Source organism: Sphaerodactylus townsendi, linkage group LG10 (assembly GCF_021028975.2).
Source record: "Sphaerodactylus townsendi isolate TG3544 linkage group LG10, MPM_Stown_v2.3, whole genome shotgun sequence".
In the NCBI taxonomy this organism is placed as follows: Eukaryota; Metazoa; Chordata; class Lepidosauria; order Squamata; family Sphaerodactylidae; genus Sphaerodactylus; species Sphaerodactylus townsendi.
This window is the reverse complement of record NC_059434.1, coordinates 72192401-72219941: the sequence shown is the minus strand read 5'-3', so window position 1 is coordinate 72219941 and position 27541 is coordinate 72192401. Positions and strand designations below refer to the sequence as shown.

Genomic DNA, 27541 nt, shown 5'->3' with positions numbered 1-27541 from the left:
AATGAACCTGATGCTTCCTCTGCAACCTGCACTTTTGTGTATTTTTTCCTGCTGAGTTGTGCTTCTATCACAAACCGGATCTTTGTATTAGTCCTCAAGCTAACTTTAAATTGTTTGCATATCCTCTTAAGGTCTCTTTGGAGGGCCAGGACAAGAACTCCGGAATCAAATTCTCATAGTGCCTGCTGACCGGAGTTCTGAGTTATTCCTGTACACTTCATTTGTCCTTCCATTTTGACAGCTCTCACTCTGTCTCAGTTCGCAGAGGATTACAGATTGATTTCTCCTTGCTCTCATCTCCTTCAAAAATTACTGAAGACTATTTGCAAATGCTAGATGGAGGATTTGCAGCTGACTTCAGTTCAGCTGTCTGGGAATGATTTTGAAGCGTGCTTAAAGATCCCTGAACTGTATTCATTAATATCTTCTTCAGTAATGACTATTTTATTAATAATAAATACTATTTTAGTATCTGGGATCTCACTATTAATTTCAGCACAGGCCAGATTGAGATGGGAATGAAGAGGACATCATGGGGCTATCTCATTGATGGCTTCAGAGAGCTGGGAGTTCCAGTCCTGTATTAGTTCATCAAGAGAATCACCTGGGAGCTTTGGATCCCGCAGCCCATTCCAGAAACCAGTTGGATCCATAAGTCTCTGTGGGCAGGCATAAATCAGCCCATTGCCCAAGGATATTGAGGTCCATTCAGGCTTTCAGGACAAAGTGGTTTGACTATGGCACTCTGTCAGGTAGAGATCAGATCCACATTCGCCCCCATGACAAAGATCCAGCATGTAACTTTGTGTTGTACACCAAAAAGTGCATCAGATTGTAAAAAGGAAGAACAGGTAATAAGAATAGATGATATATCATGATTAATCTCATTCTTTCTTCTTCTTTTTTTAAAGCTTGGCTGCTGGAATCCTGTCACTGGTCTAAATGGCTCCTTAACAGACAGAAGGCTGGAGAATAACATGCGTGGAGTGGTCCTTCGTGTCGTTACAGTGCTGGTAAGCCGAATGGTTTCTCTGTGGCTTCTCTTGATTTTTACTAATAGTTTAGTGATTAAGTACAATGGAGTGGCATCTTGAAAAAAACCGCATTATCCCACACTATAGGGCTGTGAAATGTTCTGGTTCACTGTTGCACTATCTAGTTCACAGGTGTCAAACTCGCTGCCCTCCTGATGTTCATGAACTATAATTCCTATCAGCCCTTACCAGTATAGCCAATGTTCATGTTGGGAGGGACTGATGGGAAATGTAGTTCATGAACCTCTGGAGGGCCACGAGTTTGACACCCCTGATCTAGTTTGTGTTTGTCAACACTGGATCAAAGGAGATTTCACTCCCTTTGCTCAAAATGTTTATTTTACCCGTCAAGTCAAAATTCAACATGGGAATGAAATTACAGTTCTGCCTCTTCCAAAGTGCCTCACTCAGTTCTGTGAGCCATATGCATTCACTCCAAAGGGCACAACGAAGCAGCTCGGGCTCTAAATGAGGCAGTCAGCCACCAATTACTGCGGCAAATTCACACACACAAAAATCATTGCACTCGGAAAATATTAAAGATCGTCGAAGGACAAATGACATTAGTTCAGTGAAAAACCGACTGCCGTCTCTCAGCCCTTTTGCATTGTCGCTGGGTTGTGTTATACTCTGTAGGACTGTGAGATTTGTGGTAGCCTAATTTCTAAGAATGGTAAGAACAAGGAAATCTGCACATGTTTCCATGAATTTTTCATCAGGCCAACATGTAATGTTATACCAGTGTCCATGCTGAGTTTGGCTAGAGAGAGACACATTTATATCTTTGCTCAGCCAAGCTCTTCTCAGCCCAGAAACTTTCTGTGTGGTCTTGGACAGAAATAGACACAACATCAAGTGCAATTCACCACTGGCATAGCTCTGGTGCACTGCCAAATAGAAGCTACTGCTGTTCTTGTTACTGCCGCTTTAAATTGGAGGGTGACAGCAGTATAACTTTCCAGCTGACTGTTTTCAGTGACTGACTGAAAAAACAGTTAACACTGAATGGAAGAGGGGAAGTGATACTGGGGTGTTTGCCGGGCAGCCACCCAAGCATTTTCTACGGCTTCTGGATTTCTCATATTTTATCTGCTTCTTCCATAGAACATCAAGTATTTCTGAGCCAGACATCATGGAGCTGGCTGAAAAGGTGTATTATTGCTGCCACTGCCTTTTCATTAAAGCAGTGGTTTCGGCAGCAAGCAGAGTAGCAACAAATCCTCCTGCTCTTTCTCCAACTCTATAAATAGCACCCGGTGATCTATGTGCTCTTAACTTGACAGGTTGCTGTTGGGGACAACATGAAAGCCTGAAGTCTAAGCACTGGCTTATAATGCATGCCACTATCTCTTGTTGGGGAAAGCCATGTTAAGAACTAATGGGAGAAACTGCATCAGTACTGAAGCATGGGGGTAGGGGGACACCCAGATTCTGGTGGCATGTTGAACTTCCTATCCAGAGAAATTTTTCCTGACAGCTCACTCCCACTGTTTAGAAGGCTGGCAAAAGTTGCTTATTTAGGATGGTGTTGGTGAGAGTTTTTATTCAGATCCCCCTCTTTAATAGCTCTGTACTGCTATGTTCTGAGGGAAGGCGGCATGACAAAGCCCAATCTCAACAGATCTTGGAAGCTAAGCAGGATTGGTAAACAGAAGGGAGACGTCCAAGGAAGGCTCTGAAGAGGAGGGCAGTGGCAAACCACTTCTGCATCTCCCTTGCCTTGAATGCCCCTTGCCTCAGTCACCAGAAGTCAGCTGAAACTTGGCAATCTATAAGACCAGAATTTTCAATGAGTTCCAGTTGCAAAGGTGGTTAAAATGAGAATCGCTTCCCTTATACTTCGAAGGTAGGAATGAGGTTTATTTTCTGGAATAGGGATTCAATCTTCTCCATCTTCCTAGTTATGGAGCTCCCATCTATCCTAGGCTGTTCCAAGCATGAACCCATTTGGGAAGTGCTATAAGGCATGGATTGGCCCCCAGACTCAGATATAAACCAAGGAATGTAGGGGAGTTTAAACTTAGGGCAATTTCCAACTGGCGATTAATCCTGGGATAGTCACCTGAAATATCCAGGTTTCCTCATGATCTCCCCACTGCCAAACCGCAGAACACAGATCAGTCCCGTTTCTGGCGCTCCCCCCCCCCCCATCACAGAATTTTCCTGGACCTGTTTGTATATGCACCTTTTCAGAAAAACTCCAATGAGATCTAATAGGAGGTGGGGGCTACACATTTGAGGGTCCTTAACTTTGGCCCCCATGAACCAAACTTTACCAAACCTGGGTCGTATCATCAGAAGGGTCTCCTACTGATACCACCCATGTTTTGTGAAGTTTGGACAGGGGCTCCAAAGCTATGGACTCCCAAAGGGGGTGCCCCCATCCCCCATTGTTTCCAATGGGAGCTAAAAGGAGAAGGGGGCTACACATTTGAGGGTCCACAACTTTGGCCCCCATGAACCAAACTTCACCAAACCTGGGTGGTATCATTAGGAGGATCTCCTCAAGATACTCTGAAATGTTGGCGCTGCTAGCTTAACAATTGCACCCCCGACAGCAGGCACCCTCCCAAGGGGCAGGCCTAGATATCTTCACTAGAAACATGCTGCAGTGAGGATGTTGGAACCTGGATGAAAAGGTGCCGATTCTTTTGAAACTTGGTTGTATTTAGATTAAATTTTCAGTGGGAATTCGGCCTTAATTTGATGAAAAAGCACTGTTTTACTGATGTTTGTTTTGGTACCCTCCCTGAGCCTCTAGAGTGAAGCAGGTTACATAAATAACTGAGGCCCCTTCCGCACATGCAAAATAATGCGTTTTCAAACCACTTTCACAACTGTTTGCAAATGGATTTTGCCATTCCGCACAGCTTCAAAGAGCACTGAAAGCAGTTTGAAAGTGCATTATTCTGCATGTGCGGAATGAGCCTGAATAAATATAGAGGCAGCTGAAGGGTTGGCAAATACCTTGGTCCAACAACTGGCACGCCAGATAGTCTGACAGCAGATAGGTGGGAAACCAGTTATCTTGTGGTACAGATAACCTCCATCAGTGACATGTTGTCCAGTGTGCTGTAGCTCAAAGAACCTTATATTGGAAAATACTACCACTGTCACTGGATTCTGCAAACCAGAAGAATTCTGAGCTGTGGCACAAGAGGTCCTTTTTATACCCCTCAGTCCATTTATAATGAAGAAGAGAGAATTGGTGCCTCGTTCACCTGTCTCCTGGTTTGAGCCAGCCCTGATCATAGCCCGTTCTTTCTTTCAGCGCCTTTTGTTTCATGTAATGAAATTGTGCTGTCTCTTGCCGATGAAAATAAATTAGCCGAATTATGAAGAGACAAAGTAGTATTTATAGCATTGTATATTCCAGCTAATTTGATGTTCATCAGAGTAACATCACGGCAGCCATAGCTGGCCTTTTGTACCTCTGCTTGATGCTGATTTAAATGGATTCCACATAATATCCCCACAATGAAAATGTTCAGTGAATGTGCCCTATCAAAAGAAATTCAAATTAGCTTCTTGTCATCTTTTTCCCCGCTTCTATAATTTCATTCCTACTTTATCATCTCAGTTAGCTTGCCAGGGAGCATTCTTCTGGCAAACTATTATATTATGAACATTTAGCTACTTCGATACTCATGTGCACGGGAGGAAGAAATGCGCTGTTATTCATGCCAATAGGCTGAGAGGATCCAAAAGGCATTTAAAGACATTTAAAGTTCAGCACTTCGAGTGCAACAGATTGGTTCCCCTAGCGCCATCTCCAGTTTTTCAAAGTCTTTTGGCTGACATTTGCACCCAGCAATGACTTTTGGTTTGTGAGGGTGTTGTTGTTTAGGAGGCGGGGGTAACACATGGTAGCTACGTTAAAAAACCTGAATGTAAAGTATACCTTCATGCACATTCATTAGCACAGCTGTCTTTTTGTGAGTGAGCACAGACCACGTTTCTACTGCCATCTGACAGCTCGCCTTCCCCCCCACACATATAATGGCATTCATGCAACCTTCATCCACCTGAAGAAGAGGTGATTGAAGCAGCAGTAATGACCAGATAGTGGTGCAGAGGTATTGTGCAGAGTTGACCCAGAGGGGAGCTCAAGGGGCAGGACTGGGAATTATATGCCACTATGATGCTTTTTCCTGCAACCTGTTCTACTCCTATCAATCATGCTTTGCCTACAGCAGAATTCCCCTTTTCAAGCAGGGAGAGAAGAAAGTTTAGCTTATAACACACAGGAAATGAAAAGAAATCTCAGAAAGGAAACGGAGCTGTAGCATCCATTTGTTTCCCACCTGACAAAGGGAAATGTTGACTCTCGAAAGCTTATACCTCAAAAATCTTGTTGGTCCCAAATCCAGCTCTTCAACTTCAGACCAACTACCCTCTGAAACTAATTTCCCATTGCCTATATCAGAGAAAAACTAGAAACCTTTTTGCTATCCGCATGTGAGAGAAAAACATGAGGAGAAAGGTAGATGTAACAGTCCCTGCAGCATAGCATTGTGGTTAAGAGGAGCGGACTCTATCTGGAGAGCTGGGTTTGATTCCCCACCCCTCCACATAAATGGACTCTAATCTGGAGATTCAGATTGGATTCCCTACTTCTCCACATGATTGATCGACTCTTATCTGGTGGACTGGATTTTGTTTTCCCGCTCCTCCACATGAAACTGGTTGGGTGACCTTGGGCGAGTCACAGTTCTCTCAGAATTCTCTCAGCACCACCTACCTCACAAGATCTCCGTTGTGGGGAGGGAAAGGGAAGGTCATTGTAAGTCACTTTGAGGGTCCTTAAAGGTAAAGAAAAGTGGGATGTAAAAACCAATTCTTCTTCTCCTTCTTTGTCTTTCTGCCTTAGGAGAAATCAGAACCACCCCCAGACAAAGACCTAGTAGCCTTCCTGCAATCATGGCATGAGTCATTTTGTCAAGAATGCGGTAGTTCTGCATCTTCCTGAGTCTTCTATGCTTTCTTGGTAGCCCAAATTAGTAAGGCAGTGATGTTAACTAGACAGATGATTCTTTCAGTGGGAATATGCATACAACAGAAAAGTGAGGCCAATTTAGAATGGTGATTCTTTTAGCGTGTGGGCTCCTATTTGTGTGTTCACAAGATTTATAGTGCCAGCCTAAGCACAGTTATGCCCTTTTAATCCCATTGACCCTTCTAAGTCAATTGGTTTAGAAGGGTGGGTGTAATTCTGCTTAGGTCAACACCAGAAGTTGACTATATATCAGGGTAGGACAGCTTTTGCAGCTTCTATTAGTTCGGAAGACTTTACACATTTGGGATTCAGACCAACAAAGCCTCAAGGGTGAGCTTCATGAGTATGCATTACTTATTGTATTAGCATTGTGTTGGATAAAAACACCCCAGGAATAAAAAAAAACCACCCCAGGAATAAAAACAAGTCGTCATTTTAACTTCTCAAAAAGAACCTTACAATGACGGATTCTTGCTCCTAATTTTAGCTTGCTTGAATACCTTCCTTTGACTCGAATTTCTCACTTGTCATGATGAATAATTAAGATGATGGGTAAATATATACACTGAGCCTTTCTTCCCACAAAGGATGGCAAATCAGGGTTGGGTGAGTCAGTGTATAGTATGGCAGCTGCCTTTCAAAAAATGAGTAACATTTACTCCTGATCTAAAACTTCACACTCAGGGTATTTTTCCCCCCTCAAGCAGCCCCCTGAGAAATGTGAATTCCCCTAAAAATGTCCAGATCTTTGCCAGACCAGGGCCCTTCAATTTGCATCAGATTTAGTTTGGCATGATATTTAATGGCAGCTCGTGCTAAAAAGTTATGCAAGTCTTATTAAAATTCTTTAAACTTTCGTCAGAATTCCAGCAGACGTTTTGCGGTTAACAGGGCCAACGTTTCACTTGAATGGCAGCTTATACACACTTAGCACGAGTCTAAGATTTAGAGCAACTGTGCTAAGAAAAGACGGGGTGCTTGATCGTAGCGTAAAGAGTGCAAAGAGTTTTTCGGAAGCTAGTTTATTCTGGAAGTATTATTCATAAATGTCAAACTGTCAGTCATGGATCGTAGAGGCAAAGGCCTTCATTTCCACAAACAATGATGTAATGCAGGATGTAATGAGACCCACAATATTGCTTTTGCTTTCAGTAATGATTACGTAGAGCGTAAACTCAGTGATGGACAAATAAGATCCTTTCTGCTCATGTTTTTGCTTCTCTTACCTTACTTTGCTGGACTTCTATTTAGTGGAGTTTATTTCACTTTTAATGGTACTCCCTTGGAGAGTTACATAATGGACACAGAGAGGTGGATAGCTAGCCTTGCAGAAAGAGTTCTGGCCAAGGTTTACAGTGTTCTTCACTTATCACTTCATGCTCTTGATAAAGGCCTCTGGCAATTCTCAGTTTAAAATGTTAATAACTGTTTGGCAGAGCACAGTGCCTTCTGCTGTCAATTCTCATACTAAGCCAAAATGAAGACCCATTTATTTGTGTTTTCAATGCATGTATGTAGGCAAGCAGAAGATAACTAAAGAGATGCATGATGTCTGAGTCATTAGATGTAAGCTGGACTGTAGTCACATGTCTGGGCAGCAACCTAGGGGAAGCTAGTGGGATCTGGGATTCACATCTGGCTGTTCAGACATTTCAAAAAGGGTCATTGGGGCCAATTTCTGAGCGCTTGCCCACAACCGCTTGGATAATTTTAATTCATAGTGTTTATAGTAGGAAATAAGAATCACTATCACCTCTCTTGTTCAATTGATTACATCACCAGTTTGATATACTGGTTAGAGCAGTGTTTTCCAACCTTTTCGACGTCACGGTACCCTTGACCTCACTCTTCACATCCCAAGGTACCCCCGCCATCCTCCCCCCACTTTCCCCTCCCTGCTTGCCACCCCACACCTTCCCCTCTCAGGGTGAAGGGAAGCATGGGGGTGGGGGTGGGAAGTGGCTGCTGACCTTGCGGCAAGCCCTGCCCCCTGGGCCAGCTCCAAATCCTTGCTGGTGCTGGCAGGAGACACTGCAAAAGTGAGGGGGGCCGGTAGCATTGCCGCAGTACCCCTGGGACATGCTCACGACATCCCAAGGTACCACTCTGGTTGGGACTCGCTGGGTTAGAGTGTCAGACTAAGATCTGGGAGACCCAGCCCTGAATCCCTACTCTGGTATGGAAGCTTCCTGGGTGACCTTGTACCAGTCACACACACCCAGACTACATGTTTTTTTAATGATAAAATAGACGAGACAAAAATGGCGTGAGTTGTGTTATATCCCCATTGGGGAGAAAACCAAGTATAAAAAGAGATTTGCCCAGACTTAGAAGACCCAGGTTATCCTGATCTCATCAGATCCCAGAAGCAAAGCAGGATCAGTTGCTTTCCTTCTTTGTACTCGGTGCTTGGATGGGAGACCTCTGAGGAATACCCGGGTTGCTGTGCAGAGGCAGACAATGGCAAACCACCTCTGTTCATCTTTTGCATTGAAAACTTAAGTTGCTGTAAGCCGGCTGCGACTTGATAGCATTTTACATGCACAAAAGGAGGATGGAAATGTGTCCAAGAGACACTCTGTTTCTAGCCCTTTCTGGCAGGCCCCCTTACACTGTAAACCATACATACCTATTTGCTTGTAATGATGTCCTCCACCCTTGTTACAACTTTGCTAGACCTTGTCGTCTGCCTTTCCTTTTATAGAAGCCATCTGTCATGACTTTTGCATTTGTTTTTTTAATGCTAAACTTGAGAAGAGGGAAAGAGTCTCTGGAATAAAAGTACAATGGGGTACCTTGTCTTTATGAATGAACTAGGCAGGATGTCCTCTGTAGGTACTTCTCATGAATGTGTCTGCTGGCAGATGAACGGGGAGTCATATATATCAGGGTTTCATCAGTTACAGGAACTGGTTATATATCAGGGTTTCATCAGTTACAGGAACTGGTTAAACTGAGGAAAATTGAGACATTAAAAAACCCATTGAATTTAAATCCTTAGATTGCAAGTAGTCCTGTTGCATACTGAGCCACTTCAGTAATCAGTATAATATTTAGCACTATCCTAAATGGATGCTAAATAAATATTAAGCTATGCAGTAGTTACAAAACCTCACTGGGTAGCTGTAGGGAAGTCACATACTGCTCTCAGATCATACAAACAAACAAAATTCTAGACTGTTCGTGACAGCAGCAGTGTTACACAGCACAAGGTTATGCATGACTACACTGTTGCCAGGCTAATATATGGTGGGTGGGGGTGACATTTTTTGGACCATGTTGCTACTTATTCCTCCAGCCTTGTTGAGTACCCTGGACACACTTGACCAAGTTGGGAAGTCCATCCCTTGCATTTGTCAGAGTCACCTATAAGAACAAACAGTTAGTCTGGAATTTCCTTTGACCATATCAATAATGCAAAGGACCTTACTACACCTTACGGGGCTATTGTAAGAAGAGAGAGAGAGAGAGAGAGAGAGAGAGAGAGAGAGTAGTCAGGTCTCTTACGGCTCATGGTGACCTTATGAATCAATGTTCTCCATAGGAATCAATGTTCTCCAAAAGGTCTTGCCATTAACAGCCTTCATCAGGTCTTGCAAACTGAGGGCCGTGGCTTCCTTGATTAAGTCAGTCCTTCTCATGTTGTGTGTCTCTCATTTCCTGCTGCCTTCAACTTTTTCTAACACTATTACCTTTTCCAGTGACACTTGTCTTCTCGTAATGTGATCAAAGTGTTGCAGCCTCGCTCTAGCTAGCTTCTAGGGAGAGCTCAGGCTTGTAAGAATTACCATGACATTACTTGTTCTGGGAAACTAAAAGCACTATACAAATTCTAATGCTAATTATTACTGTTGTTAGTAGCAGTAGCATCAGAAAAGAATTCATGATTATGGACAATGTATATGTTCAGACATCACATTATATACAGATAGCACATTTTTAAAAATTCGAAAGAGAGTTGAAACATTGCTGCTGGAATCTCTATTAGTTACACTTCGAAAACATTTTTTAGTGAGGCCACCAGAGGCCAGGTGAAATTGCTTCAGGGATCACATCTGCCCTACAGGGCACCAGCTGGCCATCTTGCTCTGGAGTATTGGTGTTATTTTTCAGAAGTTAATGTCAGCCACTGACAATTCGCTCCTGGTTCGCTCTACTGACATTTGACTATTTTTTTTTCCTGGAGGACTGCCCACTCCTTCCTGGGTTGTATTAGATTGTGATATTTCCCCTCACTTACTAAATAACATGATTGTAAATTCTGGCACACAGCCATGGGTCCTCCTGGTACATACACAAATACAAACTCTGCACTGAACTGGATGAGGAGATATTTCTCATAAGACAAAAGATGAGTGCAAAGTTTAAAGTAAGAAAAAGAAAATGAAGTGTGAACGTGAACCCTGGCAGCTAATATTCATTTTATTTAAAACATTTCTGTCACCTTTTCACCAAGTATGGGCCTCGAGGTGCTGCTGACATAGATGGAGTTTTTACTAGTCTTTTTCATGAATACACCATTCACTTTTTATTTATTACTGAGAATCCAGGCAACTGTGCTCTAGTGACGCATTTTCTGTATGCCCTTCATTGTTGTCTTGAGTTGCCAAGCGTGGTAGTAATTTTATCTTTCAGGAATGAACGGGCTAGAACTATTTTCTCTTTGAGGCAGAAGAGTGATTGGTGGAGTTGCAAAGCCTCAGCCTCCCTGCCAGTGGCAGAGCTACAAAGGGGAGGGGAGGTGCGCCAAGCACTGGGTGCATGCCTAGGGGGTGCAGAAAATCATCGCCAGGCCCCTCCCCCTTTCCCCCACTCCCCCAAGGCACCCCCATCCCCCTTCCCACACTTAGTTCCTTTCCTTTTTCTTGAACTTTTTCAGGCTGCAAAAGGCCTGTTCGCAGTGAAAATGGCCTGAGGAACTACAGTTCCCAGGAGACATTGGGGCTCACAAGGATAAATATTTTATTAAGAATAAATATTTCCATACTATTCATTCATATATTCATTCATTCATTCATTCATTCTCACTATGTCTATTTCCCAATAAATGAAGCCAGTTAGCAGACACTTTCAAGTTGGCCCATTTTGAGCAAACTTGATTTCTCTGTCAGCACTAAAGGTTTTCAGTTGATGAACATGACCCAACTAATTTCTAGTTAGCTGTACTAACTGTCAGTAACTGGAAACTGTTTTGCAGCTGACTGGCAGGATAGAAGCATTCTCCTTTGCCAAAAAGTTTCATTGTAAAATGAGAGGTGAACAGGATACTTTGTTTTCCAAAAGAGGTGTTTCTGCAATGCAGATATGTGTAAATGAATGCCATTGGTCATTGCTGCTAAAGCTAAAGTATCACAAGAGAGGCTACATAATCTCATTTCTAAAATTAAATACTTGGCTGCCTGTCCCTATAAATCTGATTAAGAAAAATACAAACCTTTGATGAAAAATAATCTATGGCCGTTTCCGCACGGCGACAGAAGGGGTCGGGTTGGCGTAGATGACGCTGACCCCACCCCTCTGGGACTGTTCGCATGAACGGTCCCAGAACCTCCCAGAACGGTCCCAGCAGAGCTGCACCGTCGTCAGGTCGCCCTACCTGCTCTGCGCCGGAGGGCTGCAGGGCAGGTAGGTCACCCAGACATGGGGGGAGGGAAGGCGCCTTGGAGCCCCAGGCCTCGGCGATGCGCCGGAGGGCTGCAGGGCAGGTAGGTCGCCCAGACATGGGGGGAGGGAAGGCGCCTTGGAGCCGCTGCCGTTCACACGGCAGCGGCTCCAAGCCGCCGTTTTCCATAAATCTTGCTGGGGAAGCGAGGTTGGAAAACGGCAGCTTCGCGCCACTTGGGCAAAGCAACGGCTCTTGCCTGTGTGAGCGGCTCCACCAGGGGACGGCGTTTTTTGCGTCCCCAGAGCGCCCGTGTCCACCACGTCTTGAGGAAAGGGCCTATGACATAGAAGTTACTAGTTTAATTTTTAAAATGCTATTACAGTTCACAAGAGTTTGGCAAAACTAGATAATATCAGGCTATTGGCAGCATCCTTATCAATTATTAAAACTTAAAAGGCACAGCATAAAGATGTTCATGAAACAACCTGTTGATGCATTTTTTTAAAAAGAGGCAAAAAGCAAAACAAAAATAGTCATCAAACCAATGTCATAAAGGCATAAAATCACATCTATTTTCATTCCAAAATGTTGTATATCTCAAACAGAAATGACAAATTATATGGTGTCCAAAAAGAAACCTTTGAAGCAACATGAGCCATTTGAACTAACAAACTGGAGACTTTTCTCATGTGAACAGCCTCGTGGCTGCCAGAAACAACAAACGCGCCTTCACATGGAGGCACATACATGGTTCCCTTCCCCACTGCCTCCTTTCCCTGCTTGCTTGCAGGCAGGGCCGACCCCTCAGCCATGGGACAGCCCCTTTTCCCCCTGGTGGCTCTGTGAATGGGAGCCGGGGAGGGGGTTATGCGAGAATTGCACCATGAGCGATTCATCTGTTTACAGCAGCTGACAGGCTCAGTCGTTCGCTCGGCTGTGGCCACGCTCCTCTGTAAAACAAAAGAATAACTCATTGAGCGATTCTCATATAACCCACTTTGAGGCTGCTGGTGCGGTTAGGGGCGGTTTAGAGTCATTTGCAGGGCAGGAACCATGCGAAGTTTTCGCCCAAAACAGTGTTTATACCGCCTCCCAACCCAGCTTTATTGGCCAGTGCAGAGTGGGCCTAAGTGTGGGTACTGGACATCTGCAAAACTGGTTTGAACTCATTAGCTGGCCATTATGGATTAGAGGATGTTCTTTATACAGTTATCCCTTCCTGCCACCTTAACTACAATTAGTGAACTGGAGGCTCCCTTGCCGTCTTCTGGCCCTTGTTTGGCCCGGTTTTCCCTGCTCTCCGAAGCTGCTGTTGACAGGATCTTGGCTGCTGTTAGACCTACTACCTGTCCTCTGGATCCGTGCCCTTCCTGGCTAATTAAAACTTGCCGGGAGGAGTTACGACCCCACCTGTTGAAAATCATCAATGACTCTCTTGAGCAAAGAGTCTTTTCAGATGGGATGAATGAGGCAGTGGTCCATACTCTTAGAAAAGACCATCGTTAGATCCTGGAGATCTGGCCAATTACCGTACGTCGAATCTTCGTTTCTGGGGAAGGTAATTGAGAGAGTGGTGTTAGACGCTTCAGGGAGTTTCCTGGATGAAACATCAGCTTTTCGACCCCTTCCGATCGGCTTCCGTGCTGGGCATGGAGACCGAGGAGAGCGGTTCGCAAATTAAGCTGTCACAGATCACGCTCCGATATGCAACTTGACGAGGCGGATTGGCGCTGCTGGTGTTGTTAGATCTCACCGCAGCGTTTGATGTGGTCGACCCGACCTTTGGCCACCGCCTGGCGCCTCCGGAGGGGTCGGGGCACTGTCCTTCAATGGATTGTCGTTCCTCGAGTAGTCAGCAGCAGAATGGTGTGGGGACAAAGCTTCCCAGAGGTGCCCTTTCATTGTGAGGTGTGCCTCGGGGGCATTGTTGTCCCCACTGTTATTTAACATCTATATGCGACCTTATCAGTTGATGCGGGCTTTGGGCTGGTCTGCCATCAGTATGCTGATGACACTCCAGCTCATTCTGTCGATGGGCGGGAGCTGTCGCAGCCCTGCAGCTCTACAGCATTGTTTGGGTGATGGCTGGTTGGTTACAACAGGCAGGTTAAAACTTAATCTCCGAAGACGGAGATCTCTGGCTTGGCCGGGGAGAGATTAGAGGAATTCTGGTGAAGCGCGCCCGGTGTGGGAGGGGAGTCACATTGGCGCTGACCTCCTCCGTTCCGAAGCCTGGGGAGTCCACCTGGATTACGTCTCTTTCAATGGAGACCCAGGTGGCCCGCCTTACAACCAGGTTGCGTTTTCCATCTTCGACAGGCCTGGCGGCTGGCTCCCTTCCTCTCAGCGGCGAGCCACAGCCACTGTGATCCATGCAGCGGTCACCTCCAGGCTGAACTATTGTAACTTCGCTTCACGCTGGAGCCTTCCCTTCGCGTCTGATTCCGGAAGCTAAGAAACTATTCCAAAATGCAGCTGCATCGTCTGCTCTGAGGCAGTGCCATCTGGGGGATCATATCCAGCCTGTGTTGCACCAGCTGCGTGGCTCCCAGTGGAGTTCGAATCATCTTCGCAAAGGTGTTGGTGCTTGACCTTTAAGGCCTTACTGGCGGCCTGGGACTCCTCGTGACGCCGGGACGCATGATACCCCATATGTCCCGGAGTCGACCTCTAAGCTCAGCAGAGGTAATTTACTGGAGATCCCTGGCCCCTCAATGATGCGGCTGAGCCTCCACTCGGGCCAGGGCCTTTACGGCTCTGGCCCCCTGCCCTGGTGGAACACTCTACCACCAGCTGTCCGGGCCCTGCGGGACCTTGGAGAGTTCAGTAGAGGCCTCGCAAGACCAGATTGTTCCACCAGGCCTTCGGAGAGACCAGCCGCTGAGGGTGCTCCTGCTTTCATCCCTCCCCTGCTGTATAGGGTCCCCTAACATCGCCGGGTTATCACTCTTCTTAGGAGGGTTGCATATGGGTTCGTGGGATACTGTTTTGGGAATGAAAATTTTTAAGCACCCCATATTTATGTTTATATATGCTTTTATATTGTTCACCGCCCTGAGCCCTTTTGGGATAGGGCGGTATACGAAATCAAATAATAAATAAATAAATATCACTGGGGTTAGTAGTGCCGCACCCCTGCAATCTGGAAATCCACATAAATTATTTTGGCCCTCCCTTCGTACCAGAGAATAATTTTTTTCTCTTTTTTCTCTTTTTTTCTCTTTTTTTAAATTTAACTTTTTTAAAAAAAATGTGTATATGTATGGTATTAAAAGATAAAATATGTTGCTATTTTACAATACTATTCATATATTTTATGCATTTCTGAGTTTCTAAACTTTTTCTTTGTCATCTGCTGGTCTTCACATGTTGTCTGCAAACTTGACTCAGAAGCACTGGGCACTGAGTGTTATGTGAGGGGCTGATTTATAGGGAAGATTGAGCCCTCTAGTCATGCTAAAAGACCCTTAATCTCCCAAGACAGAGAGCCTTGCCTTTCCAAGGAGAAGACATCTTAAGTGTGCATTCATTAATCTAGTGGGTTGAGCTCTTGATTTAAGTGACCAAGCCAGGGAGTGCCCGAAAGGGGGAAGGTGGCTGATTAAATTACAACTATAAAACAATATAAATGCAAATAAAGTGGTCTTTAGAGAGAAGTTAGTCAGGGGAAGAAATTAAGATTAGTGTTGAGCTGGCAGGAATGCCTTGGAGTAAGCACATTAGCATGCTCTTTGGAGGTAAGGGCTGGAGGTAAAAATGATTTCCACAGCAGAACATATCATTTAACCTTAATTCCTTTAGGAAGGGTATGAAGCAGGTATTTTGCAAGGCAAATATGGGAGAAGGCAAGTCCAGACAGGATTTTCTGTCCTTGTGAGTACCCTAGCCAAAGCTCGCATCTTGGCACTGCATGCTGGGCACCTCAGGAGTTAGCAGGATGGGTAGAGACAGTGTTGTCTTAGAAACAGAGTCCCTTTCCCCCACCCACCATGATTTGGTTGGTAACTGCAGCTCCCTACAGGGTCTTCATCAGTCAGTTGTGACTTGATGGCACATTCTACCATCATCTACAAGGACATGGATCTAACCTTGCAATTCCAAAGACTTAGGGTATAGAAGAGGAGGTGGCAATTTCTGTTAATTCTCATGGACCCCACTTTTCCCCCTATGATATTCTTTCCTCCTATGATATTTTGGGAGGCAGAGTGGGCTGCAGTGGGAGGGGGAAGTGATATGCTCTCTCAGGTCTGCAGACCATTGCACACAAGGCCATATAACATTGATTTATTGATGCACAGATAATATGGGAGAAATGTGGGACAAGGAAACAAGGAATGGCATGAAAATAAAGAAGTATTACTTTGATTTGCGCAAGAGCTAAGCTAAATTGAAACAAGGCTTTCTCAATCAAAACAGCAAGGATGAGAAATTTTAATTCGTCACTAGCGGGCAAGCATTTTTTTTATTACTGTTGGTTTGGTGGGATTTGGCTGCAAAGCTTTCCAAAAAAATATGTTTTTAAAACAATGTAAAAGAGTTGTACTTGGAATTTTTAGCTGGAAAAGAATAGATATATCCAGGCAACCAAATGCTTTGCTTTCTGTACTTCTGTCTTGGTCACATCCTCTGCATAAGAAAAGGCAGCTGGGCAACTGTTTCCTAGCAAACCCCATGAAGAAAAATCTCCTCTGAAATGCTGGTAATTTACAGCAGCACTGATAAATGGGCTCATTTTATTGCTGGATGAATAAAGTCACCCTTAGGATTGATGCATGACAGAAGCGCTTGGCTATTTGCTATTCTTTCAAGTCACACCAGGCCTTGGATTGGAAGCTGTCACCAAGTATGAAATACGCTTCACAAGATTCCTGGGAGGCAGTCATTTTTAATTTAAAACAGATAACATGCAGTAAGTAATAGGGGTTTGTCAGCTGTTGGCATGTCTAAAAAACAATAGTTCAGGTAATGCAGTATCTAAAAAAAACCCCTAATTGCTTCAAGTGAGGAACTAGTTGCGATTTAAACCACGTTGTACAGATTGTTGGGAAAAAAAGGTCTTCGTTTGTCACAGAATTCTGTAGGTTGAATCTAGCAACTTGAGGATGGCAACCCATTGAAGCCAGCACAGAAAAGAAAGTAGGCAGAAGGGTGAAGGAGACAGAGTCCGTCTTCAATCCTTCCTCTCTGCTGCACCAGGAGTACAAGAGGCGAGGACTGTACTGGCCAGGCCAAATGTAAATACTAGGAGCCTGAACCCATGCCTTATGTATGCTGCATTATGTAGAACCCATGCCTTATGTATGCTGCATTTCAGCTGTATTTACTGACCTCTGTGGGACCCTGAGCTTGAGAATATATCCTCCAGGTCTAGATTTGGAGAAAGTCACAACATATCTGTGACATCGTTTCTCACTGTGTGGCTTGCTACAGCTGAGGCTCCAGGACATGTTCCAACTAGAACAGAGGCTATGGAAGCTGAATAGGAAATTTTGTTGCAAGGATACCTTTGCAAACGACTTTGGGGGATCCTGACTATAATTGCATATCTTCTGTTGTGGTTTATGTGTTCCTGGTACCATCAAGTACCATCAAGTCACAGTTAAGAACATAAGAACATAAGAACAAGCCAGCTGGATCAGACCAAAGTCCATCTAGTCCAGCTCTCTGCTACTCGCAGTGGCCCCCAGGTGCCTTTGGGAGCTCACATGTAGGATGTGAACGCAATGGCCTTCTGCGGCTGTTGCTCCCGATCACCTGGTCTGTTAAGGCATTTGCAATCTCAGATCAAGGAGGATCAAGATTGGTAGCCATAAATCAACTTCTCCTCCATAAATCTGTCCAAGCCCCTTTTAAAGCTATCCAGGTTAGTGGCCATCACCACCTCCTGTGGCAGCATATTCCAAACACCAATCACACGCTGCGTGAAAAAGTGTTTCCTTTTATTAGTCCTAATTCTTCCCCCCAGCATTTTCAATGAATGTCCCCTGGTTCTAGTATTGTGAGAAAGAGAGAAAAATGTCTCTCTGTCAACATTTTCTACCCCATGCATAATTTTGTAGACTTCAATCGCAAGTATCCCCCTCAGCCTCCTCTCCAAACTAAAAGAGTCCCAAACAGCTGCAGTCTCTCCTCATAAGAAGGTGCTCCAGTCCCTCATCCTCATCCTTGTTGCCCTTCTGCACTTTTTCTATCTCCTCAATATCCTTTTGAGATGCAGCGACCAGAACTGGACACAGTACTCCAAGTGCGGATTCACACCACCAAGCTTTTATATAAGGAGCGCATGAGCAATTTTTTGCAGTTTTATTATCAATTCCTTTTCCTAATGATCCCCAAGCGTGAAGTTTGCCATTTTTCACAGCTGCCATGCATTGAGTTGACATTCCCATGGAACTATCAACTAAGACGCCTAAATCCCTTTCCTGGTCTGTGACTGATAGCACTGGACCCCTGGAGCGTGTGTGTGTGGTATGTGAGAGTTTGGATTTTTTTGCCCCTATGTGCATCACTTTACATTTTGCTACATTGAACTGCATTTGCCATTTCTGAGCCCACTCATCTAATTTATCAAAGGAGTCCGCTTGGAGCTTCTTAGCAACTCCTTTTGTGGTTCTCAACTCACCCTACATAATTTGGTATCATCTGCAAACTTGGCCACTCACACTACCCACCCCTTCTTCCAGGTCATTTTATGAATAGGTTAAAGAGCACTTTGGTCCCAAAACGGATCCTTGGGGGACACCACTCCCGACATCTCTCCATTGTGAGAACTTCCCATTTACACACCCACTCTTTGTTTCCTGTTTCTCAACCAGTTTTTAATCCATAGGAGGACTTCCCCTCTTATTCCTTCATTGCTGAGTTTTCTCAACAGTCTCTGGTGAGGAACTTTGTCAACAGCCTTTTGGAAATCCAAGTAGACAATGTCCACCGGTTCACCCCTGTCCCACATGCCTGTTTTTACACTCTCAAAAAGAACTCTGAAGCCAGAAAAAGTTTGTAAGACAGGATTTGCTCTCTCTGCAAAAAAAGCCATGCTGGACTCTTTTCTCAGCTTGAGGTCTTGCTTTTCGACATGTTTTATAATTTTATCTTTAATGATAGATTCTACTAATTTACCAGGAACAGATGTCAAACTGACTGGCCTGTAATTTCCCGGGTCCCCCCTAGCTCCTTTCTTAAAGATTGGTGTGACATTGGCCATCTTCCAGTCTTCAGGGATGGAGCCTGATTTCAGGGATAAGTTGCATATTAAAGTGAGAAGATCAGCAATTTCATGCTTGAGCTCTTTAAGAACTCTTGGGTGAATGCAATCTGGGCCAGGGGATTTGGTAACATTTAGTTTATCAATGGCTGCCAGAACTTCTTCCTTGTCTACCACTATCTTCGCTAGTTCCTCGGATTCGCCTCCTAAGAAGCTTGGTTCAGGTGCAGGAATGTTCCTCACCTCCTCTTGGGTGAAGACAGATGCAAAGAATTCATTCAGCTTCTCTGCAATCTCCCTGCTTGACATTTGACATTTGACATCTGACATTTGAAATCTTGTAGAATTGTCAAGGCAAGAGATGGACAGAAGTAGTTTGCTGTAGCCTATCTCTGTAAAGCAACCCTGGATTTCCTTGGTGATATCCCATCCTTGGTGATATCCCATCCAAGTATTAACCAAGGATAACCCAGCTTAGCTTCCCAGAATTGACAAAATCTCACCAACCTGGGCCCATGTGTTTCTGCATTGAGGCAAATGTGATTTGGGATTGACATATACAGTGTACCCAAGATCTGAAATGACACCCTACAAAGCTGCCCTATCTTCTCCCCATCCACATAGAGAATAGAGTGCTCTTCTTTGTCTTCTGATTTCAGTTGAGAAACTAAAGCCCACATATGGATCCCAAAGGCACCTGGTGGGCCACTGCGAGTAGCAGAGTGCTGGACTAGATGGACTCTGGTCTGATCCAGGAGGCTTGTTCTTATGTTCTTATGGATGTTCCCTTCTTCGCAAACAGAGTTAAAATCAAATTCTATGTATCCTATTAAAAACAGTTAATGAGTCTAAAGCAGAATAATTAAAACATAAGAACTTTATTTTAATCTGTGAAACAAACTTGTTTTCTAATATTTGTTCAAGTGCATATGAGTCGCTGATTTAAAAATAACTTGCAGACTTTAGGAATAAATATTTTTCTGTTTCAAACGTGAACGTTGTTGCCATCTAGCAACAGCCACTGCCTTTCATGCATATCGATCAAATATCAGGAGACATTTCTCTATTAAAAACAGAATAGAAGAAAAGGCTTAGAAGTTGATAAACTACTGAAATGTGCCTTATACAGTATTTACTGTTGTTTATGAAAAACGTCATCTATTTTTGTAAGAAATTGTAATTTGTTGTGTTTATATCTTTTTAGAAATAAGTCATCTTGAAAGAATTAAGTAAAGGATAGTTAAGGTGGAGCAAACAAACCTTATAGAAAGAGACTTTTGATCGGCTGGTTGCTGGCCTCTAATGTTTTCTGTGGCTGCATTCAAACGTCACAAAAAAGTTGACATTGGCCCCTTCCGCACACGCAAAATAATGCGTTTTCAAACCACTATCACAACTGTTTGCAAGTGGATTTTGCCATTCCGCACAGCTTCAAAGAGCACTGAAAGCAGTTTGAAAGTGCATTATTCTGCATGTGCGGAATGAGCCATTATCTCTGAATGGGTACCATCCAGGGCTATGCAGTGCTGCCTTGCCTCCAACTGGTCTTAATGCCCTTCCAAAAGAGGAAGAGGAAGACTCAACAGCAACAGTACTTAGGGCAGGAGAACTGGATATTTCTGATAAGGACCTTTGAAGAACTTGTCTTGTGTACAACTAGCTTCCTCAAGGAAAGGTTTCTGTAGTCATGGAGTATGAAGAAAAAGCTCTTCACAACTACCAAATCCCTGCAAGAAGTTTCCTGAAAGAAGCCTTTTGGAGACATTGGACCTTTGGTCAGATTTCCTGTAATCACTCTCAGGACATGTTGCTCTTTGAAACAGCGCTGGCACAATGATTCAGAAAATGATGTGTGCCGCTAAGAAAAACATCAACAGTAAGTTCAGACAGAATTAGGTCTGAAACTCATTAGGAGCTGAAGATGAAGCCAGCGGATCTTCCCGGGATGGTAATGGAAAAAGAAGCCAGACATATTTATCATTCTCATGCTCTGGCTTTACCTTGTCTGACAGTTGGCCCGTAGCCTCGGGTCCACCGTTTTCTGCCAGCCTCTGCTGACCAGCTGTTGATGGAGAAGGCCTGAAGACACACGTTGCAACTAACTTGCTAAAGCTGAGAAGGTCTGGTCAGTGCCAGATTAGAAATCCAATGTACACTGCCTTAAGCTTAATGACAGACATAAGGCAGGATACAAATAAGAAAAAACAGAGATGTTACATGGTTTGTGGTAACCATTTAGACATTTTGCTACCCAATCAGAAATGTACTTTTACAGAATTTCTTTTATTTTACCATGGGTAGTGAGAAGGGTTCTGAAATGGGAATATTAAATGTTTCAATTAAATTCCAGCCATCGATTTCAACATCAAGGTAATGCATTTTGCTGTTCAATCCAAAATAACAAGCCGCTGTGCTGTTCTTCGCCCAAGTGTAAGCGATGGGAACGTGGTCAATAAAGCAATCAAGAAAATGAAGCATTAGTGCCTCAAGATCCTTTCTAAAAACTTGTGAGGAAGAAAGTCCAGAATGATTAACATTTGCATTTGGACATGTCAGAAAAGGGATCATTGTGCATACAAGCAAGAACAGAAATACCTACAGCTGTTGACAGCATTTCCTTGCCTTTTGCAATGTAAGATAGGCGGATCTGCAATAATCAGAATCCAAACCTCTGACAGTGCACATCAGGATGTTTTAAAAGCGGCAGAAAATAGTTTGAAGAAGACAAGTCTGCTATGATTCCAGAAGACATCTAGCTCTAGGCTTTGACTAGTCTTTGAAGACAATTGGTGGTCAAAAAAAACCCCCTACTGACATGTTCCCTGATGTTCCTTTATCAAATGGACAAGATTTATAGATGCCTTAGGGCCCAACTGGGTCCCCAGGTGAAACCCAGGGATGATGACACCATTTTAGAGCCTAACATGAGGAATTTAAAAATACTGTGATGGACTGATGCTGGTCAGGGCCACAGGGTGGTGGAGCAGCAGTGGCGTAGGAGGTTAAGAGCTCATGTATCTAATCTGGAGGAACCGGGTTTGATTCCCCGCTCTGCCGCCTGAGCTGTGGAGGCTTATCTGGGGAATTCAGATTAGCCTGTACACTCCCACACACGCCAGCTGGGTGACCTTGGGCTAGTCACAGCTTCTCGGAGCTCTCTCAGCCCCACCCACCTCACGGGGTGTTTGTTGTGAGGGGGGAAGGGCAAGGAGATTGTAAGCCCCTTTGAGTCTCCTACAGGAGAGAAGGGGGGATATAAATCCAAACTCTTCTTCTTCTTCTTCTTCTTCTTCTTCTTCTTCTTCTTCTTCTTCTTCTTCTTCTTCTTCTTCTTCTTCTTCTTCTCCCCATACATGACTGCTTCAAAGGGTGAAAAAGCCACAAGGGTGAAGGAAGCACCTGTTTTCACCATGCAAGAATAGACTCTGAAACAATAGTGGTGTCCTCGGTTCCAACATGGGGACATTATTATGGCCCATTTGGTCCTTAGACGGTTGCTTGAATTAATTGTTGAAGGCTTTCATGACTTGAATCAACTGGCTATTGTGGATTTTTTGGTCTGTGGGGCCATGATCTGATAGTTTTACCAGACCACGGCCACACAACCTGGAAAACCCACAACAGCCAGTTGTTTGAATTGCTTTCTCATTCTGTATCCAATGCTAGTGCATTTTTTACTCAATGTCATTTGCTGTTTTATGGAATTGTTTTCTGTATTTTGTAATCCACCATGAGAAAGGTAGGTTATGAATAAAGTAAAAAAGAAAAGAAAAGAAAAGTTACCTTAATAACATTGGGCCATTGGTTCATCTCTCTTGGTATTACCTTCTCTTCTTAAGAGTCTCAGGTAGAGGAATGTCTTCCACAGACCTGCAACCCCAAATTTTTTAACTTGGTCAACTAGAGATTGGACTTGAGACTTCCCACATGGTAGGCATGTGCCCTGCCGCTGATTTCAGCTCCATTTGTTCATTTTAAAATGGTATGCAAATGCTCTGGGACCTTCCTCTCTACTGCAATAGCTAGTTCTTATCACCCTCAAGGAAATACAAGATGGATCTGGTGGCATCATTCAGTTTGCACAGCTCGCAAACCCTTGCTGAACTTGAAAGGCACAGAGAAAAGACCCTTAAAAGGAATGCAAGTTTGTATAGCCAGGTGTGTTTTTAAAAGACATTTTAAAACAAAGGCTTCTCTTCAGAATGGATGCCAAGGTACCAGTGCAAAGCATGACTAAATTTCTCTAGGTTCTCTTCTGCTTGCTCCTTTAGAGGAGAGCAGAATGCCGAATAGGTGTTTGCACTGTGAAAATGTGGCGGAGTCAGGCGGAGTCAGTCCAAGGAAATCTTCCTGTTGTGACATCAGAAGGACAGTCGTGGCCCTTCTAGTATATGCATTCCTTGTTATCTTCCAGCTATAGAAGGAAAATTAAGGCAAAAATGTGGTATTTTCCTCCTTCTGGAAGTAGAGCAAATGAGATTAAAATATTGCTTTGGGAGAGGAGTTAGTTTGTGGTGATCTGGATGGGTTCTGAACTGGTTTGCTCTTTGTGAAATGCCTGTTCAGTTGCATCAGCAAAAAAGCGTGTAAAGAAACTGCTTGGTTTCAGGAGCTCAGCCACCTGAAATCTGTTTTACACATAGTTTAGGTCAAGTCACTTGTCTGTCTCCATATTTTTATCAGTAGCAGTCATTTTAAAGCAAGGCAGGGCAACAGTATTCCTCTTTGTTTCTTTATCATTAGTTCCTGTATTCAGACAGAAGAAGAGAAAGTGTGTGTGTGTGTGTGCATGTGTGTTATGTACGATTATACGAGCCCTGTCTCTGATTATGAGAGAGAAGGAAATAGTCAACCCTACAGACTTGTGGGAATAGGGTTACTGCTCGGAACTACAACTGATCTACAAGTGTTAGGCCCCTTCTGCACATGCAGAATAATGCACTTTCAATCCATTTTCAATGCAGCTGGGTTTTACTGTGCAGAATAGCAAAATTCACTTGAAAACCTTTGTTCTGTATGTGCTGAAGAGGCCTCAGCGATCAATTTCTTTGAAGAAAATGTAGGAACTAGGATGCTGCATCTTTGATTTTATCCAGCTTCTTATGTTTTGTATTTATGTTGCGTTTCTCTTAGCAGAAGTGAAAATTAGATCTGGATTCCTCTCCTGAGTTCTGCTGAATGAATTAAAATATCAATATTAAACTATCATATCCCTGTATGATCATAAATGTCTAAAGAGTAGGCTCTGAGGTCATTGCACATGCTTGGTGAATGCTAACAGGCAGTTTAATTACCTGAACTTGTCGCTTCTTTCGATGGCAGCATATAAGGTCAGGTTTTTGCAGATCAAACTTCCCTGCCTGCTGCAGACCCCTGCAGTTTCCATTTCCATTTCTCACCAACCAACATATTTTTCCTGTGCTCTTTTGTCTAACTTTGGTCATCTGTCTAGGACAGTGATGGCGAACCTTTTCAAGACCGAGTGCCCAAATGGCAACCCAAGACCCACTTATTTATTGCAAAGTGCCAACATGGCAATTTAACCTGAATACTGAGGTTTTAGTTTAGAAAAAACGGTTGGCTCCGAGGCATGCATTACTCAGGAGTAAGCTTGGTGGTAGTCGGTGGCTTTGCTTTGAAGCAACCGTGCAACTCTTCCAACGGGTGAATCATGACCCTAGGAGGGTTTACTCAGAAGCAAGCTCCATTGCCAGCAACTGAGCTTACTCCCAGGTAAAGGATTGTGCTTTAGTTCTTCGCATGAAAATCAGTGGGGTTCACCAGCGCTTAACAGGGTTACCTATACTGCTTCCCCAAAACTAGGTCTTAGGTTTAATGCTAATAATCGAGCCCAGTGGCCCAGGCCAGCCTAGATGTGTGACTCTGCGCGTGCCCACAGAGAGGGCTCTGAGTGCCACCGCTGGCACCCGTGCCATAGGTTCGCCACCACTGGTCTAGGAGATGCTTCTGTTATTAAACTAAGTCAGCCCCCACAACAAAATAACTATTAGCTGAGGTTAAACTTTTTTTTTCAAAAAAATAAGGATCTAGTATTAGTAAAGCAGGCAGAGGAGGAGATTTTGGGGGGGAAAGTTTGATCCTACTCCAGCAACACCTGGTGTGTTATGGCAATACTAGGTGAACGTGTAAAGTGCCATCAAGTCATAGCTGAATTATGGCAACTCTGTTGGGATTGTCAAGGCAAGTGGTGATTAAGCAGAGGTGATTTGCTATTGCCTTCCTCTGCAGAGTCTTCCTTGGAGATCTCCCTTCCAAGTACTGACACAGCTTAGCTTTCGAGATCTGGCGAGATTGAGCTGTATGATTTCATTCCACATCTCATGGCAACACTGACTAGTAGGTAATGGGTGCTTTGGAGGGAATGGCAAGGAACCCAGAGTGATTTTCCCACCCAGCCGCTTGATCTCCCCGTCCCTCTGACCGCCCCCCTCATCTCCCTGCCTGATATTCATTCAAGCTGCCACTCAAAAACAATAGCCAATCAGAACGTGGGACACTGGGCATTCTCAGAGATGCTTGCAATGAAAATGCGGAAGTCCCGGGCTTGTGCGAAAGAAAATGGAATATTTCCTCCAGGTCTTCACTAGATTCCTTTACAAAACAAGCAGCCGTGTGTAGGGAGAAGCCAGGATAAAACAGATCCGGATTGTAAGAAACCGTTTGTAACCAGGTATGATTCTGCCGCGTGGAAACGGCCTCAGTCTCCTATCAATGGAGGAGACTCTTAATTTATCCCATAGAATGGGTCTAGAAATAAAATTGAATGCCACTTAGAGATCAATAAAAGCAGCATATAGCAAGGACGGACCTTTTGAGCAATACTTTTTGATTAGGAGTTGAAGGGTAAGACAATGATCTATTCAGGATCTGCCCTCCCTGAAGCCTAGTTGATCCTGCGCTATTTGTTTATCCTAGTTTAGCCAAATTACAGTTTTATCTATGCCTGTTCTTTTCTAAACAGCTCCTATAGGGCTCTCATTCTTAAGATCTTTTTTCTGCTGCCACCAATCTCCAGGTATTTCTGGAGGGAAATGAGAAGGTGGTAACTCCTGTGGTTCCTCAGCAGGGTGCCAGTAAAAGAAAATCAGCAGAAATCACTTCTTCACATTCTCTATAATTTGATGAGAGTGTTTGTGAAACTGTTTAGCAGTCCCATGTTACCCTAACTGAACTCATACCCTAAAGTAATGGAAGTGTCAGCATATTCTTTTGGTTTTTCTATTGGCCTTAGAAAAATTCACTGTTAACCTTTCTCTTTCAATCCTCTTTCCTTCATGCATGATTTTGCTGGCCATATCCAGATCAGACCACTTTTTATTCTGATAATTGTCAAACGTGTGAGATAGAAATAAAATAATTGCCCTTTTGTCTCTAGGAGAATAACGAAAATGTGCCTGGGTTCTGATTTGGTCTGCATTTGTTGTAGAGAAGTACATCCTTCATTCAGCAGAGACAAAACCAGTGGAGGGCCGGTGTGGTGTAGGAGTGTCACATTAGTATCTGGGAGACCCAGGTTTGAATCCTTGTTGGTACCATGAAAGCTCACTGGGTGACCTTGGGCCAGTCACTCTCTCAGCCTAAGCTACCTTACTGGGTTGTTGTGAAGATAAAATGGAGAAGTGAATGATGTAAGCCACTTTGAGTCTTCACTGGGAAAAATTGTGGGGTATAAATGTAGTAAATAAATAATAAAACATGTTTGGCTTCATTCGGAAGAAGAACAGTCCATCTGAGAACTCTGATCTTCTATCCTAGCAACTAAGTGACTGTACAGTTGACAAAATCACGTGGCAAATCTTTTCCTGAGAGCCCTTCCATTATGGCAGTCAGGAAGAAGTAGTTTCTCCTTCGCTTGGATATGCTGCTGCTCTGATAACATTTGAGAGTCAAGCACCATGAGGGTGGAACTACCCTTACCAAATGGTTTTCAGCTGTTCCCAGCTATGCTATGATTGGATAAGAATGGCCCACTTGATCGACCCTGCCTACATGATGCTAGTCTTTTATGTTTTATCTTCTTCCATAATACCCAGTAGTCATGCACACCTATAATGTGGATGGGCAGTAGATTTAGTATGGACTTGTTCGCTGAAACAGCAATGAATTTGTGAGATTAACAATGAAAAGATGTATTGATGGCCTCTAATTCATTCGGCTTGATATAAGACTAGCCCAAGGTAAGCCAACTAGACTAGCCCAAGGTAAGCCAACCGGAATGTAGGAGTGGAGAAACAAATCTCCAACAGATAAGGCTCCGCTGCTCATGTAGAGGAGCAGGGAATCAAACCCAGTTCTCCAGATTAGAGTCCACCTGCTCTTAACCACAACACCACACTCACTCTCTCAAGAACAACAGCCTCCAGCATAAATACGGGGGGGGGCATGCTTATATGTCTTTCAGAAGTGTATGGTGGCAACTGTGAGAAGTAAGATGCTGGACTAGACAGACCATTGCTCAGATCCAACCTGCCTGATCTTATGTTATCATGTTGGCATAGGAACAAAGGCTCTCATGAGAGCTATGGAGCTCTCATACTGCTACTTCTGGTTATACAATTGAATGCCCTCTCACAAAAATCTCACTCTGCCAGTAAAAAGCTATCACATTAATAGAGGTCTAGGCTGAGTCTAAGCCTGTATCATAAGCATGCAAGGACCATTTCATGGCAGCACATTAAAAC

At 43.9% G+C, this 27541-nt stretch overlaps 1 protein-coding gene across 2 annotated transcripts in view; it reads left to right on the top strand.

The window, feature by feature from the left end:
- Window positions 1-27541, top strand: part of GRID2 (glutamate ionotropic receptor delta type subunit 2) — a 997067-nt gene that overhangs the window by 768385 nt on the left and 201141 nt on the right. For both annotated transcript variants that reach the window (XM_048508854.1, XM_048508855.1), the window contains exon 9: window positions 912-1013. In XM_048508854.1, the coding sequence (XP_048364811.1) occupies window positions 912-1013 (102 nt within the window). The remainder of the gene's footprint in view (window positions 1-911; window positions 1014-27541) is intronic.